The 15,359-nt window shown below is 41.3% G+C and overlaps 1 protein-coding gene across 2 annotated transcripts in view; it reads right to left on the bottom strand.

Annotated features, from left to right (window-relative positions):
* Positions 1 to 1,353: 1,353 nt before the first annotated feature.
* The window catches only part of EIF4E3 (eukaryotic translation initiation factor 4E family member 3), an 82,461-nt gene continuing 68,455 nt past the window's right edge, over positions 1,354 to 15,359 (bottom strand). The window contains exons 4-7 of one of the 2 annotated variants that reach the window (XM_033132629.1): positions 14,872 to 14,932; positions 12,575 to 12,641; positions 9,024 to 9,179; positions 1,354 to 4,764 (exon numbers count right to left, since the gene is read on the bottom strand). In XM_033132629.1, coding sequence (XP_032988520.1) covers positions 4,718 to 4,764; positions 9,024 to 9,179; positions 12,575 to 12,641; positions 14,872 to 14,932 — 331 coding nt within the window. In that variant the 3' untranslated portion in view covers positions 1,354 to 4,717. The remainder of the gene's footprint in view (positions 4,765 to 9,023; positions 9,180 to 12,574; positions 12,642 to 14,871; positions 14,933 to 15,359) is intronic. The other variant, XM_033132631.1, reaches the window with a different exon arrangement.

The raw sequence follows: 15,359 nt of genomic DNA on the forward strand, positions 1-15,359 counted from the left end.
TTTTGCGTTATTTTACATGCAATTTTATAACTCTATAACGTTCATTTAATCTTGTTCAATGATGCTGAACCCCAGATGCCATAAGACATTATAGAAAAGCAGTTACTGTACATATGGAGTAACTACTTTTTCTCAACATTAATTTCTTTTTTCTTAACAGGCTGAAATGATATTTAGAAAAAAGCCACCACTCTGTATTAAAGGTTTTATATTATGGACTTGCAGACACGGGCGACCTGTTACTGCTGTGGTCCTAGCCATAAAGTTCTTATTTACAAGCCTCATCTTCTCAAGTCTTCATAATAATGGCTTTCTCCATCCTTTATAAGGTTGTTGGTATTAAACATTCTCATCAGGTCACCTGAAAGGGCTGGGGGAGGACAGCCCTTATCATTGTCATATGTGGGGTGGATACAATCAGAGGTTCTCAAAGTGATGTCTGAGGACCAACCACATTAGAATACTGGGGAGCTTGTTAAAAAGGCAGATATCCAGACCTCCCAGGCAGACTGAATCAGTGTCCAGGTTTGGGCTGAGAAATCTGCATGTTAAGCAAGCACCTAGTGATTCTTCTGCCTGCTGAGAGGTGAGAAGCACTGGCAGATGATCTCAAAGGCCCCTTCCACTCCAAAATTCTAAGAGTCTGTGAGTTTTCTTTTAAAAATGATGTCATGTCAGCAGGATGAAGGTATCTCTACCACACAAAATGGTGACTGTTAGCCTGAATTGGGTTGACCTAAATAAGAAGTGTGCTTAGATTTTCATGCATATGAAAAGCCAATAGAAAATAAAAACAGAACAGTATAGTCAGATGTGTAAGGAATCTATCTGGGCTTTGTTCCTCATGGGAGAAGAACCCACGCTAGGTACTACACAGGAGCACAGGTTCACAGCGCCTTTCCATTGCACCTTCATTCCTCTCTCTTTCCTCTTCACCTTCTGAACTCCTCTCAGGTGTTGAGAAAATTATCCAGGCTTTTTACAATCCTAAGTCACCAAACTCTTGTAATTTTCAATTGATGTGAATACAGTCTTTAAAGAAATAAACTACTACAGGCAGTCTTCTACTTATTCATTTGTAATAAATGAAATCTTATAGAAACATACAGTATAGGAAAGGTGAACAGTAGACATATTTTTTAAAGGGAAGTTCCATATTCAGAAAGCTAAAAAAAAATCAAACTGTAATTTAACTTCCCCCTTTTGGCACAATATTTGAAGAAATATTTCCTACATGTTACTTTATTTTATTCTTTCTCTTCGTAACTGCTCTTTAGGCTCAATGAGATCCTAAGATTTGAGATTTTTTAAATCAACATCTGGAGAGGTCTGTCTTTGACACATTTTTATTAGGTGTAGGAGAGCTAAACTTCTATTGGTAGAATCTAATTTTCATAAAATCATAAGAGCAAAATGCAGTAGACTCTTAATTACACAAGTATAGCTCGAGAAATTCCGTTACTGAGCCAGAACCGCCGGCTGGAGGGCAGCGCCACCATGTGGCCGCTCCAAACGCTGTCAGCCCTGTGTAAACTCGAAAGGGGGTTCTCTACCAAGATGATTTTCAAACACCAAACTGCAACACTGCTGTGGTCACTGAGCGTGAGAGGGAGAAATGCGAACCGTTTGTAACGAGGACGTCGGATTCTGTACATTCTTATCAGTGGCCAGACTGGATCAGATAATTAGTGTTTGATTGGGGTGACTTGTTGGAGGGTTAGGCTGACAGACTTTGAGTGTTCTCGGTTTAAGGAAGCCTGGACGAGGGTGTAGCCTGCAGACATTTGTGCCCAGCTAGCCCCATTTCCTTTAACAAAAAGCAGATTTGGTGAAGGTCCTGTTGGTAGATGTTACACTGTGTCTAGTGGACCCAATTTTTTCCCCAAGTTTCTTTCGACTATAAAGTCTCGTGACTAAACAGATACATGATGTGGATACGAGCTAAATTCAAGAAGAAAGCTGAGGTTAGAGTCAAGTTAAACTCATTTAAGGTTTATTAGAGTTGTGTTATTCTTTTCGTGTTTTTTCCCCTGTCAGTTGTACCATGAATTTAATAGCCACACTATGTTCAGTATACATGTTCACTGTAAACTACACCCTCATTTCAGAAATGTGAAAAAGTGGCGGGGGTGTACGGAAATGCAGTCTTCAAACTGAGAAAGTCAGCATTTCAGGAAGTGCTTACAAAAGCAAATTGAAATACAGGCAAGTTACTTGGAGTGAGTATTGTTCCGCCTCATTTAGCAGGTGTACTTTCTTGATGTAAGAAGCCCGGAGCTCGGACAACCTGGGGAATAACGGGAGGAGAAAAGCACACTGGTCTCAGAGTCCCTGCCTCTGCATCACAGACCCTGAGGAATTACAAAGACAAGAAAGTGAGCTCTGGCTTCTGTGTGTCTCTGTGTGGAGAGTATAGGCTGCACCTGCAAGGACTTCGCTGAAAAACAAAAACAAAATAGGATTCTACTGAGACATCTCACTTTCCCCAGCAGCGGTCGAGATGAGTACACTGCCCTAACATAAAAGTCGCATGATCCACAAAATATTCCCTTGGATCTCAAAAGAGTATTGGATTCTTTAATCCACGAAGGTAAGGAGAGGGTTTTTTTTTAACTGATTAAATCAGCTTAGTTCATTCAGCGTCTCTTATGAACTAAAAATTCAATTAGAACAATTTCCAAAGCAAAATCTGACAAAACCCTCTCTTAAAGCAATTTAGATGATAGGTTCTTAACTTAGGCAAATTAAATCCTTCTTACAGTTGGTATTTTCCACAGGGTCAGAAACAGTTGCACAAGTTCTCTGGGACAAAAATCTACTTTGTGTCTTAAGCCATGCTTCATGATCATAAACAACAGAAACTAGAAAACATTAATGTGAGCCTAACATTCCTATTTATTTTATTTGTACTTCAAAGGCTACATACATGCAAAAGTTGAACATGTCATCACAATGCTTTTAAATAAAGTTCAAAAATAAAAATACTTCAAAATCCACTTATTATGGAATATATCTGACAATTATAATGAAGGTAATCCTTTTTCTAATCTATCAGAAAAATAGTTATATTATAAAAAAGAATTTTAATTCATGTCCAGAATACCTTTTTTCAACCCTCGATGAATAATTTAAAAACAAGTTGGATGTTAGCACAATAAGTTAAATAAGTTAAATAAGTTCCGGCTTTTGGAAAATGGGTCTGATATCCTTATACCTCATTTTAAAATCACTGAAGAAACCCAAATTTAGAAACAAAGTCTTTTTAAAAAACTGATCGTTGCTCTTATGGTTGATGTGCAAGTAGTAATGCAAGTGAAGGGGCACAGCTTTTAAAAATAGATATTGTTTAAAGTCCTTTAAAATGTCTGAAAGAAGACTTTTATTTGCACACACAGGGAGGACTTGAAGCAGCCCACCCGTCTCTGCTGGTACTGCAAGAGGAACGCGAGATCCCGGACCCAGGGAGGTCTGAGCGCGGGGCCCTGGCTGAACTGTCTGAGCCGGCACTGGCTGCGACTCCACACACACGCCAGCGGGAAGAAGAATCTGCAAGTGGCCCCGCCCTTCCAGGTGAAAGCAGGGGGCGCGGGAAGGTGGGGAGGGGCACATTCTGAGCATGGCTCCATGCTCCTCAGGGAGGCTTCTGCTTCTTCTCAAACCAGTGTTTCTTTGGCAACATAGTAGGTGATGTATTAACAATTCCAAAGAATTAAGACGAGCAGAATGCACTCGAAGTTCAACTTTGTGCGTGTTCACGTTCATCCTGGAAATGAGATTGAACTTCCTGCTCTTGAATGGAAGGCAGGCAGTCCCGGGTTGGAGGGCTGCCGATTACGGGAAATGACATACATTGACATGGAAACCCTTACATGCAGGGTTTTCCTTACAGGAGAAGCTTGATTCAGACAATTAAAATATTGCCTCCTTTTTCAATCAGAAATATAAGGTTTCCTATTTCGAGGAATCCCTTGCTACCCCTCTAAACCTTCCTTTGAAAAGGCCAAATGAAATTCTGGTTAGAAATATATTCATAGATTCCAAAACCTAGAGTTTGATTTATATCCTGATTTATCAACTCTGATTATAGTTTACATGTTAGGCAACCCAACTATTATTTTCCTTTTATAGCTAAGAAAATAAATTTAAAAAGTTTTAAAAAGGAAAAATAAAAGATGTGTGTGCCGTCAGTGCAAAATCTGATTAAGTATGGTTTTTCTTTTCCCTGGGACAGAAAAAAACAATGCCCAGTGCATAGTACATAGGAATGTGTCACATTAATCAAGACAGGTTCCACCAGCTAGTATTCCTCAAAGTACAGTGTGGTTTCTCAAAAGCAGTATTGTCATGATTATGCATCTTCTCATTAACTAGGTACAGCAGAGCTACTTAAAGGGAAACCCATTTCTTGTGCCTCAATGAAAGGGGAGTGTAGAAAACAATAATTAGACCAAATAAGGAGTTTAAAAGGGGAAAAAAAATTGGAGTGAACAGAACATTTAGAAAGCAAATAAAAAAAAAAATATGATGGTAGAAACCCACACACTCTCCCACACCCCACCTGCCACTTTGAGCCCTAATTGCCCAATCTGCAAGGACAGAAACCCGCTCTAAATGGACCAGCATCGGACTTCGGCAAGTCTTCTCTTCACTGTCCCTCCTGTTAAGACCGTTTCCAAAACCAATCAGCAAAGCACAAAGAATTCTTTACAGAGTGCAATTAGTGTTTTCCACGTCCACCTTCAAAAGCATGGTGCTCTTCATGGGCTAAAGGACAGAAAACAACAAAAAAGAAAAAAAGGAAAGAAAACTTTAAGCAAAGGATGGGGCAACCCTCCTCTAAGGCATCTCATTCAGTTTCCCCAAATGTTGGCAAGAACTCAAATACCTTTTTGTGCCAGTAACTGTTAGCTAAGGCGAGCATTTCCTGAGAAACGTAATAATGAAAATTAAAACAAGGAATAAACAAGCAATGGGCATGCTGCCTGTTTCTTCTTGCTGTGCTGGAGACGATGAGTAATCCAACAAGCTGATGAAGAGAGTATGTGGGGCTGTGAGCAAATGCTGCAGGGAAAAACGCACCCCACAGAATGCATGGGTAGGCAGGCGCCTCATGTTACGCAAGATGGGCCATTCACAAGCCTATCTTGAAAAATAAAATGGAAGAAAAAGAATACAAAACAAAGACCAACACAAGGGTGGTGACAATTATGTCTCCGCACCTTTGGACACCCTCTGTGGGGCATGAAGTTTCATAAAATTAATGGGTCTTTTATTTTTCCCAATGATTGTTTTTCCCCAGCTCTATTGTCTGGCTTGCAAAATTACTAATTACAATGAAAACCTCTAGAATAAAAATTATCAAAAATACTTTTCAAAGACTTAAAACTTTAAAAAGTGGAAGTGGGAAATGGGAGACCTATGAAATATGTAACATTTCCTCCAAGGCAAAGGGGCCAAGACTGAAAATCTCCTGTCTGGACCTTGTTTAACTATCACCATGAAGCAAGGGCAGCCTCCCTTCTCTCAAGTGGACAAGTCTCCATTGCTTGCCAAGGATGACTCAGGATCCAGTGCTTTGTCCCCGAGACCGGACCAGCAGTAACGGTGTCCTTGGAGGAACACGTGGGCTGGCCCATTTCCCTCTGAGCCTCTCCCAATTCTCTGGGTTTAATACGGACTAAATTCTTCAGACTAGTGTGGGATGCGGGGTGGGGCACAGACCATCTTCCCTAAAGGTGCATCCCGGATGTTCACCCCACCCTGCTCTTCACTTGGATAGAACCTAGAAGGACACCTGTAACTCCGCGGATCACTTCTGGTTTGCTGAACTCCTAAGGGAGGCCTGTTCCAAACCGATTCAACTGAACATTTCTCACAAGTAGACCTTTGCAAATATTTCACTTATGTTGGTTTTTTTCTCTCTTTTTTTTCCTTTTAAGAAAGATTTTCAGGGCAGACACTGAAGAAAATATGGTCTGCTCTGCAATAAAACATACAGTGCTGCTGTGTCAAATGGAGAACCATGAGCTCATGTTGATGCTGGGCTGCACATTATAAAATCAGGACATATGGACTGTCCGAAGATTCGTAATAAGAATGAGGGACACAGTGGGGCAGTCGTAGCTGAGACACTAATGTGCTACGACTTGGATGGCTCGTGGAGACAGCAGAACAGAGAATTCCGGCCTGGGAGAGCCCTGGGGAGCAGAGGAAGCTCTGTCTACCTCAGGTAAGCCTTGGCAGAAAGGGAAGATAGAAACGCTGGAATCCAGGGCTCAGCAAACTTTTTCTGGAAAGAGGCATGGGGTAAATATTTTAGGCTCTGCCAGCCATTGGGTCTCTGCCAGTCATTAACTCTGCCACTGTCACATGGAGCAGCCACATGCACTGGGCACACAGATGGGTACTAGTGCCGACACACTTCATACATATGTGGTCACTGTGGTTTCAATTTCATACAATTTTCATGTGTTGTAATTCTTCTTTCGATTTTTCCCCAACTATTTAAAAATGTGAAAACCATTCTTAGCTGAAGCCCATACAAAAACAGGCGGTGTGCGTGCGCGCGCTGCAGATTTGGCTTGAGGTTTGTAGTTTGCCAACGTCTGCTCTAAACAATTCTCAGGTCAGAAAAGACATGTCATTCAGCTGCTCTGCATAACCTCACAGATTTGCAGGATGGGGGGGTCTCTGTACACTGGGAGTTTCTCAGTCAAATACCAATCTTTCTCCAATTCATTTGTAACTTATCGGCAGCCCTCCCCCCACCCACCGTGCTAGAAGCCTTGACAATGTGCTAGAGCTCTTTCTACACGGCAATCTGCCATGTCACCCGGCTCCGGTACATGTGCGAATACGTCCACCAAGATCCTATTAACAAGACAGTAGAAGTGTGGAGCAGGCCATTTCTAACTTAGCTCACGCTGCGACCGTTCTTCACGCTGTGATCTGATTCCTGCCCAAACTTCACTTTTCCAAATCAATTCTGCAGCTCGTGGTGTATGACCCGACTGAGAAAAGGACTGCCTGCTTTATGTAAAATAAGGAGAACTGCTTCTTCTTTCCTGACTCAAATTTTTATGTGAATAATCTTTGAGTTTTTAAATGTGAATTTATGCCATTAAACTATGGGTTTCTACGGAGACCGTAGCCAGTTCTGCAGCACCCACAAACCTCACAGTGGCACGTAGCTTTAGGGCGCCTGCTCCGCTTGACTCAACTGGCCAAGCTGCAGCCCCCCAGGCTTGTCTCCCACATCACAACAGCTAAGCAGGGACTCATCCCTGTTCAGTGTCACCTGATGGGATGCCCTCAAATCAGCCCACGCGCTTTGTGGCCTAATTATCTAATGAAACTCTCATGTGTTGAACCTGCTGCTAATCCACGCGATACCTAGAAATTTCATCATATAATTTTGAAGTAGAAGGGACCTTGGAGATCATTTCAGACCGAGCTCCTCACCATTTACAGAGAAAATGAAAGGATGACAACACTGTGACTTGCTCCAGGTCACACTGTTGAAATGGGACAAAAATCCAGAGTGTCTGACTTAATCGTTCCAAACTGCTCTTCTCTTTTGAGTCACATGTGGAGCTGGTTCAAAAGCAGGAAAGAACGTGTTAGCCCCGTTCATAAATGGCAATGGAACACACTTCCTTCCAGAGTGTCTGCTGCGGTCAGTTTTGTGGAGTACTAAGAAAAGACCCTCAGTAACCTTTCAATTAGTATCTGGAGTGAAAACACAATTAGTGTTCCCTGAGGAATGGAAATGGGATCTACAGATGTGCAGTTGCCACACCACACCGCCAGTAAGCGCCTTCTGCAGTGGCACCGTCTGTCTCTTGTATTGAAACTTTCATTTCCAGTTCAGAAGTGGAGGACCTCCTGGACGTCTGCAGCGCCCGGTCAGTCTCACTGCTAAAACCTAAATCGTGTGGTCTGTGCTGTGTGGCTCCTTACAGAGAGGCCTTAGTTTTATATCCACCACCATACTAAGACAATCATGAAACACAATTGGATTTTTTTTCCCTCGGTTTTGGCAAGGGGTTGAGAAAAGTGAAACAATAAATGAAGTGTGTTTTAGCAAGTCTAAGATGTACTCCCCCCACTTCCCAGCCCACATCTGAAATCCCCTGGAATCAATACGGTGTCATAATTTAATTGGGAGCCTTTTATTTTTCTTTCTTAGTAATACTAAAATTATACTTATCATCCAGGGCATCTGATATTCAATGAAATACAGTCATTAAAAAAAGTGGGTTACTGACTCTTGGAACAGTTTGGGAAATAGAAAATTTATCATACATGTGTAGGGCTGTCAATCCTTCACTCTAACTTATGTTGAAAGTGTAACCTGAAGTTTGATCTCCCAAACATTGGTTTAATAGCACTAAGCTGTTTTCATTATGACAAAAATGACTTTTTCAAGAGAGCACACAAAAGCAATGAACATGAATCATGATGGAAACAATGGGTCCACACACCTGTTCATACTGCTAACATTTCAGCACTGAACATGACTCCTGTTTTAGGCCTGTGTCCCAGTCACCCGCAATGAGGATGCATTAGCATTTCAGGAGAACAGACAATCACCCATGCTCAGCACTGTTCCTTCACAAATACAGATGCTACGCATTATAAATTCCTGTTCATGAAGGGATGACTGAATATCTACCTGCCAGTCCATACAATAACTTTTTTTGTTGTTGTTATTGTTGCTTCAAATAGAAGGTAATTTTTTTCTGAGAATGACAAACGTAAGGTCAGGTTTAAATGTCTGAAATAATAAATACAATATGTATCTCCTTTTCTGAGCCATGCATTTAAGAAACAATTAAATCTCATTTTAATTTCTGAGACTGAACTTGCTTTTTTAAAAAACACTTAAATGTATTTTATTGAAATGTTTTCTGGATTATAGAATTTCAAGCGATTCTGCCTTCCCCTCATTTGCAACACAGTTTCTATTTTTAAAAGTATGAAAGAATTATCTAGAAAGAAATAACTGGAAATAAAGCACTTACGTTTATAAAATACTGCTTTAAAAGATATGTGGGGCAGAAGTTCATAGATCTTTTCTAAAACAGTCGCTTCACCCACCAAGGAGGCATTTACGTTCCAGACTTGGACGACGTCTTCTCGGTCCCGAACGCTGACGCTCACTCCTACCACTTCGTCATCTAAGGGGAAGGCAGGGAGAAAGAAATGAGTGAAAGCTTCAAGTTTGCCCGCATTGTTTTTACATACTTATCATTGTATCTGTACGTTATAAAACAAGATGGTAAAAAGGAGGTGGCACAAGAGAACCCATAATAAATACTTGTTTCTAAGGAGAATTATTGGACAAAAAGCAAGTTATTGGGCAAAAGCTGTAGCAATCACATCACATTTAACCAGGGACTTAGATAAACAAAGTGTTCCAGCCAAGCAAATTTTCCAGATAAGTAATTTCCCCTTTTTAACATATTACCAAAGCTTTTTGACTATTTCTTACTGTTTTGATGGGACTTTTTCTCAAATGAGTTGCACAAGACTCTGCCTCTGGAAGCCAAGTGAACTCAAACGAACTTTCCATCGGTGCTTGACTCTCTTTGTTAAGAACAGCAAGAGTTTCTCTGGACTTCCTGCCAAGCATTCAGGGGTCTCGGGGTGGTTAGCACCACCTGCCCCAACACTAACTGGGCCCGGACAGTGTGATCGCAGTCGCTCTTTCTGCTCTCTGGGGCTTGCTTGTCTCCTTTCCTATCAATTTTCCTGCTCTCGAGTACTTCTCTATAGCCTCCACCTTCTGCACCTGGGCTTTAAACTGTGGGTTATGGACCCAAGGACCATCTGTTAGCACTGTGGATAAAGGAAGAGGAAATATGAGTCCCTTCCCAGTGTGGTTCTGCTCTGACAGCACTTCAGGGAATGCCCATCAAAGCATTTACCCACACAAATTCACGTAGATCTTTCTTTTGTTTAACTAAATTTGGATTTGTGATCCAGACAATCCTTGTAGCTCCTCAGGAATGCTCGTTGGATACGTAAGGTTTGTTTACTAGCACAGGCTCCCAGGCAGCATATGTACTCTGTGGACACTGATTTGCAGCCAAGTGCCAGGAGTAAACTTTGGACTCCTGGTTTACATGTTCAGTACATATTAAAGATGGGGGCTCAGCTCTGTCGCGTGCACTCAGCATCAGTAAGTAAAACAAGAAAGGTAAGCATCAAAATTAGCAAATGTTGCTTTAAGGAATGTGCTTTGCCTAATTTGCTGTAAATCTGTAAATCTAATATTTCTGTCATCAGTTCTTCAACTGTCTTCTGGAGGTTGAAACATTCTAGTATTTATATACAATTTAGGTAAGCACACATCCTATTTACTAAGGGAATTCCTCTGCAGTAAAATAATTGCTTTCTTTCCTCCTTCTTTCCCTTCTTCCCTTTTCTTTTTAAATGAATTTGATCATGGCTGAATGTGTATGATTTGGCACTAAATGATTCCATTTACATAAATGTTTGAAGCTGGCAAAATCAGTCCTATGGTGTTGGAAGTCAACTGGGGCCACCTTGGGGGGGAGGGGGACGAGGCAGGATTCCAGGAGGGCGGTGGGTCACGTGCTACCCCTTGATCTGGATGCTGGTTACAGGGATCTGTTTCCTTTGTGAATATTTATCAACGTATACATATTATAGCTTATGTACTTTTTTGTATATATGTCACAATTAAACAAAAAATTCCACAAAAAAATAGTATCTGATCATGGCTATCTGACAGGAACTTATTATTCCATCAAAAAATATTATTTTATGTACAGGTTTCTCATTTTTTAATTGACACCTTCAAAATATACTTGTTAGAGTTCAATGTTAACTTTTATGTAAACATTAAGTTATCAAGTGAAGAGGGAAGGTTTGCAGTTTACTACTTTCAAGAATGGCCATGAAGTCACTAGATGAGACTTTTAGGAAAATCTCAGCCTTCCCAGTCTTTCGGTGCTGTCCACATCTATGCATTTGGTCAGAGGGTGCTATAACTGATAGATGCTGAGTATGCCCAATTGTCCACATTGCAGTTTGGCTTGGCTTTTGGTAACTAGGCATAGCCTACTATACTAGCACAGCACTTTTAGAAATGGCAAAGTAAAAAGGCTGCCACTCATATGTACAGGCAGATCCACCCGCAAACATAATATTCATAAGCAGAGTCAACCCGAAAAAGCCTGATTATTTTAGGGTGCTGGCAGCATATGACATTAGAGCTAGGAGGAGCCACTGCTTAAAGATAGAGGAAGTGAGGCCCAGAAAGATTAGCTGACTTGCTGCAAGTGGCAGAGCCAGGTTAATGGAAGAGCTAATCGTTAATGGTGGTGTCCTCGTCTCCTTAGTCAACCACAGAACAAGGGGTCTTCTTTACTTCATCCTGGCTATTTATTATTACTTAAATAATTTTCCCTGGTTCTGGAAACAGGAATAATTCATACAGAAAACTTCCTCTCCCAGGGATTTCTGTATTTCTAATTATACGTAGGACGTATTTTTGGCCGCACGTTGTGAAGTTGCTAACCACTCCCTATTAAAACAGAAGGAATCTGTGCTTTTAAAACAATTTCATCTTAGCCCCAGTTTTGTTTTAAGTAAATAAAAAAGTGGTGTAAGAAGAAAACCAAACAACAGCAGAATTATTGAAACCGCTAGTGAGATGAATCTGAAAGTTGCCATAGCATGGGCTAGGCTTACAAGGGCTTCTAAAGATAGACCATCCAAGACGTCTGAGGGCAAATTAGTCAATACCAAGTTGTTAAAAACAAATATTAACTGAAAGCTGAACAGGAAAAATGTTATCTAATGTTACCTCAGAAGCATCCAGAAAGAACTACCCAAGAAAAATAAAACTTTAAACAAGCAATTTAATTTCCCTCTTTGAGTGGTTTCATGATAAAAAACAAAACAAAACAAAAAACAAAACAAACAAAAAAAAGCAAAATAAAAATGCACTCAAAGGGGCTCTCAGAAATTGACTCAATATTTGAAAATGGTCTCCAAAGTCCTGAAGACTTTATATTTTAGCCTCACTTAGGGGGGGTCGGGTTATGGTGCTGGGCGCACCCTGCCTACCTTTATCGCTCTCTTTGAGCAAGGGGACTCAGAAAGGACAGGAGAAAGGAGAAAAGGATTGAGAGGGACAGAAAAAGTTGTGTCTTCCTAACTACAAACTTCACTAGACACCAAAGGCACTTTTCCCTTCTGGAAGAACTGGACTAGGAAACCAACCACAGTTCTGTTAAGAGCCCAATTAATACCAAGTTTTCTTTTCTTCTGCCTATTTATTTTAGACAGATGGTCACAGATACTATTAAGATGAATTATGAGGGAAAAATACATATGCATATACACAGACGTATATACATATAATATGCACATATAACACTTAAATGCCACACTCACATAAAAAAACCTAAGTAACTTCACAGTTACAAAACAGACAACTTCAAAACATGTGAAAAGTCAAACACACAAAAACAGACTTCTGCAAGGAACAAGCACATGCCGAGCACACGTGAGCAGACGGCCGGAGCTGTGGCTTCTTTACCTGCAGCAGCACAATCTGTGAACTGCTCCCCGATAGTCGCTAACAACAACTCTTTCCAAACTGTGGACTGGGATGGGAAAAGAATAAAAAACAAAAAACAGAAACCAAAAAAAAAAGAAAAAGAAAAAGAAAAAACAACAACACACATATATATTTTTAGACAATTATCTCCAGAACTAAACAAGTCATATTTTCTGCAACTCCACACACACTCCCCATGCCCACACGTGGCGCCCACAGACCTCTCCACATTACAGCTGTGAACATTCACAATAGGGGCAGGTATCGCACTGTTTGACAAATAACTTTCCACATAAGGTACAAGTGATCCAAAGTCACACATCTTGTGTCTAGAATCACAAAGCTAATCTCTAGTGGAAACCTGAAGAAGTTCAAGGAATGGGGAAAAATACTTTCAAATGACTTATAATTTTCTGATTTCTTTACCGCTCTTGGATTTATAATGTATCAGCTGGTTACATTTGAACACTATTAGTAAAAGCCTTCTCTTCAAAACTCTTTCCTCTGTTTTTCTTGTAGTTTATAAGGTACTCCAAAAGTTACAAAGTAAAGAGCACTGAAGGTTATCAACCTCTCTGAGCATCAGTGTCCATAGGTGAACAGGGAGCAGTAACAGGGCCAACCTCCCAGGGCTGTGACCATGAAATCAGTCACTAAGTGCATTCAAAGGACTGAGCACCGTGATCGCCATTGAAGGACTCAACCATCCCACAAATAGCCGTGGGTCTGCCATCTGCCAGGGCTCAGTACAAATCCACGGTGCTAATAGAGTTTAGTATTATGTCCTAAGGAGCTGAAAGCAGCGTAGCTGAGTTTTTCACCAAGACGACAGCAGTTTTAACCATTGTGACGTCTCCCTCTCAAGGAGGATCTTCTTTTCTCTTTCCTGGACCCTCCCTTCTGGTCTACTTGTCTCCTATCTCGAAATCATCCCTTCCATTTTTTTGTCTGTCCCAATTGCAGTCTCTTACACTGTTTGGAGAGAGGAAGTGAGGGAGTGAGAGGAAGTGTTCTGAATTCAGACGAGGCTGGCCTACCAGACTCCCACTCGTTGACAATTAAGCATGCGCCGAACTGTTTCAGAAGAGGACACATGTACAGACATGAGGAGTTCTTTTCTGTGACTGAATGTGGGCAAGTGGGTTAACAACAGGAAGGAAAAATGTGCCCTTCAGCCCGTCTTCACTGAAAGTTGGCATCATGCATGTTTCTACTAGAATTCAAAGTTAGTGTTAGAAAACAACATGAAAAGGAAAACTTGTTCTTACTGAAATTAAAAAAAAAACTTACATTCTCTTCTCTTATATTCTCTGCTTTCTCTCCTTTTTAAGGGGACAGAGCGGATTCATAGGACTTACTTACACGATCTGTTATTTGCTCCTCTCACACTTTTTATTATGTATGCCAAAAAATAGGACAACCTTGGAGGTACACATCTTGTCTGATATTTGCGTCTTTAAGAAATAAATCTGGCGATATCTTCAGGTATGTGCTTGTAGGGAAATGACTCCAGCTCAAGCCTATGGGTCTCTGGAGACATTTCAATGCTTTGAGCTTATCCACATGAAAGAAACCATGAAAAGGTGAGAATGGGTAGCATTTGCCCTTTCATCTATTTTCAAAGAAGACGTTTGGTTTCCCAGGGCTTAGGAACAGATTTGAACATTCATCTTTAGTCAGCATGATGAATCAGAGCCCACCCCTGGGAATCCAGGTTTCTGAGGTTTGGCTACTGCAAACCAGGATCCCACCAGGCCATCCTTCCAACTAGGTTCTCATCAGCCCCAGGGCGAGGCTGGCATAGCCTCACGTGAAACCCCAAAGGATGGTGAGATGCGAGGCCTCCCCAGCATCCGCTCTCTGTACCATGGTTATTCTCAGAACCACTTAGCCCCCATTGGAGGAGGGACGAGCGTTTGGTGGGAAGCGTCCTGCTTCTCACTATGTAAACCAACTTCTACATGTTCATTAGGACTTGGTGAGGAAATGACCCCATAAAGATAAGAAGCTTTCTGTAAAGGTTATAGGCATCAAGCTCTTCAGACTATAAAACACAGTAAAACCATTCCACCACTTCTATAGAAAAGCACAATAACATAATTTCAAGGGGACAGCATAAGGCAGAAAAATCACCCAAGTCAGAACTGAATTTCTCATCCCCAGTTCTGTTCTGACACCACCAGGCAGACTGTCCGAAAAGCACAAAATTTATGCTCATTGCCGCAGTAGACACCCGCAAGCGTAGCCAGGTCTAGGAAAGAACAGGACGAACCTACCGTGCTCTCCTTGGGCACTTTCATCTTCCATACGCCACCCTTTGCATTACTGTCCTCTTCCCTGGATCAAAGACCAACATCTAAAGTTACACTCAAGGATTAAGTGGTTCTACATACATTTACTTTAACAACAGATGACATTGAAAACAAAAAAAAGCCCCAGTATTCTCCAATAAACTCTCCCCTGGTCCTTTGACTGGAAATAGAAGCTGAAGGGGGTTGGGAGGGAAGAAAATGGAATTCAGTGACCAGGAGGGCAGAGGAGGTGATGGGACACCAGGTTCTCTTCCTCAAGGAGGTGGTGAGGAGAGATTCCCGAGACCATCTGGGGATGGACAAATTAATATAAATGCCCGTGTAAAGGCCTTTACATTTCAGTATCACGATCATGGCATCACCTTGTCTGATTCTCATACCAACCTTGTGTCGTGGGTCTATTAGGAGACCCAGCCCTGTGGTGCGAATTTGCTGTGTTTCCCTGTTTAGTA

Source organism: Rhinolophus ferrumequinum, chromosome 17 (assembly GCF_004115265.2).
Source record: "Rhinolophus ferrumequinum isolate MPI-CBG mRhiFer1 chromosome 17, mRhiFer1_v1.p, whole genome shotgun sequence".
Lineage (NCBI taxonomy): Eukaryota > Metazoa > Chordata > Mammalia > Chiroptera > Rhinolophidae > Rhinolophus > Rhinolophus ferrumequinum.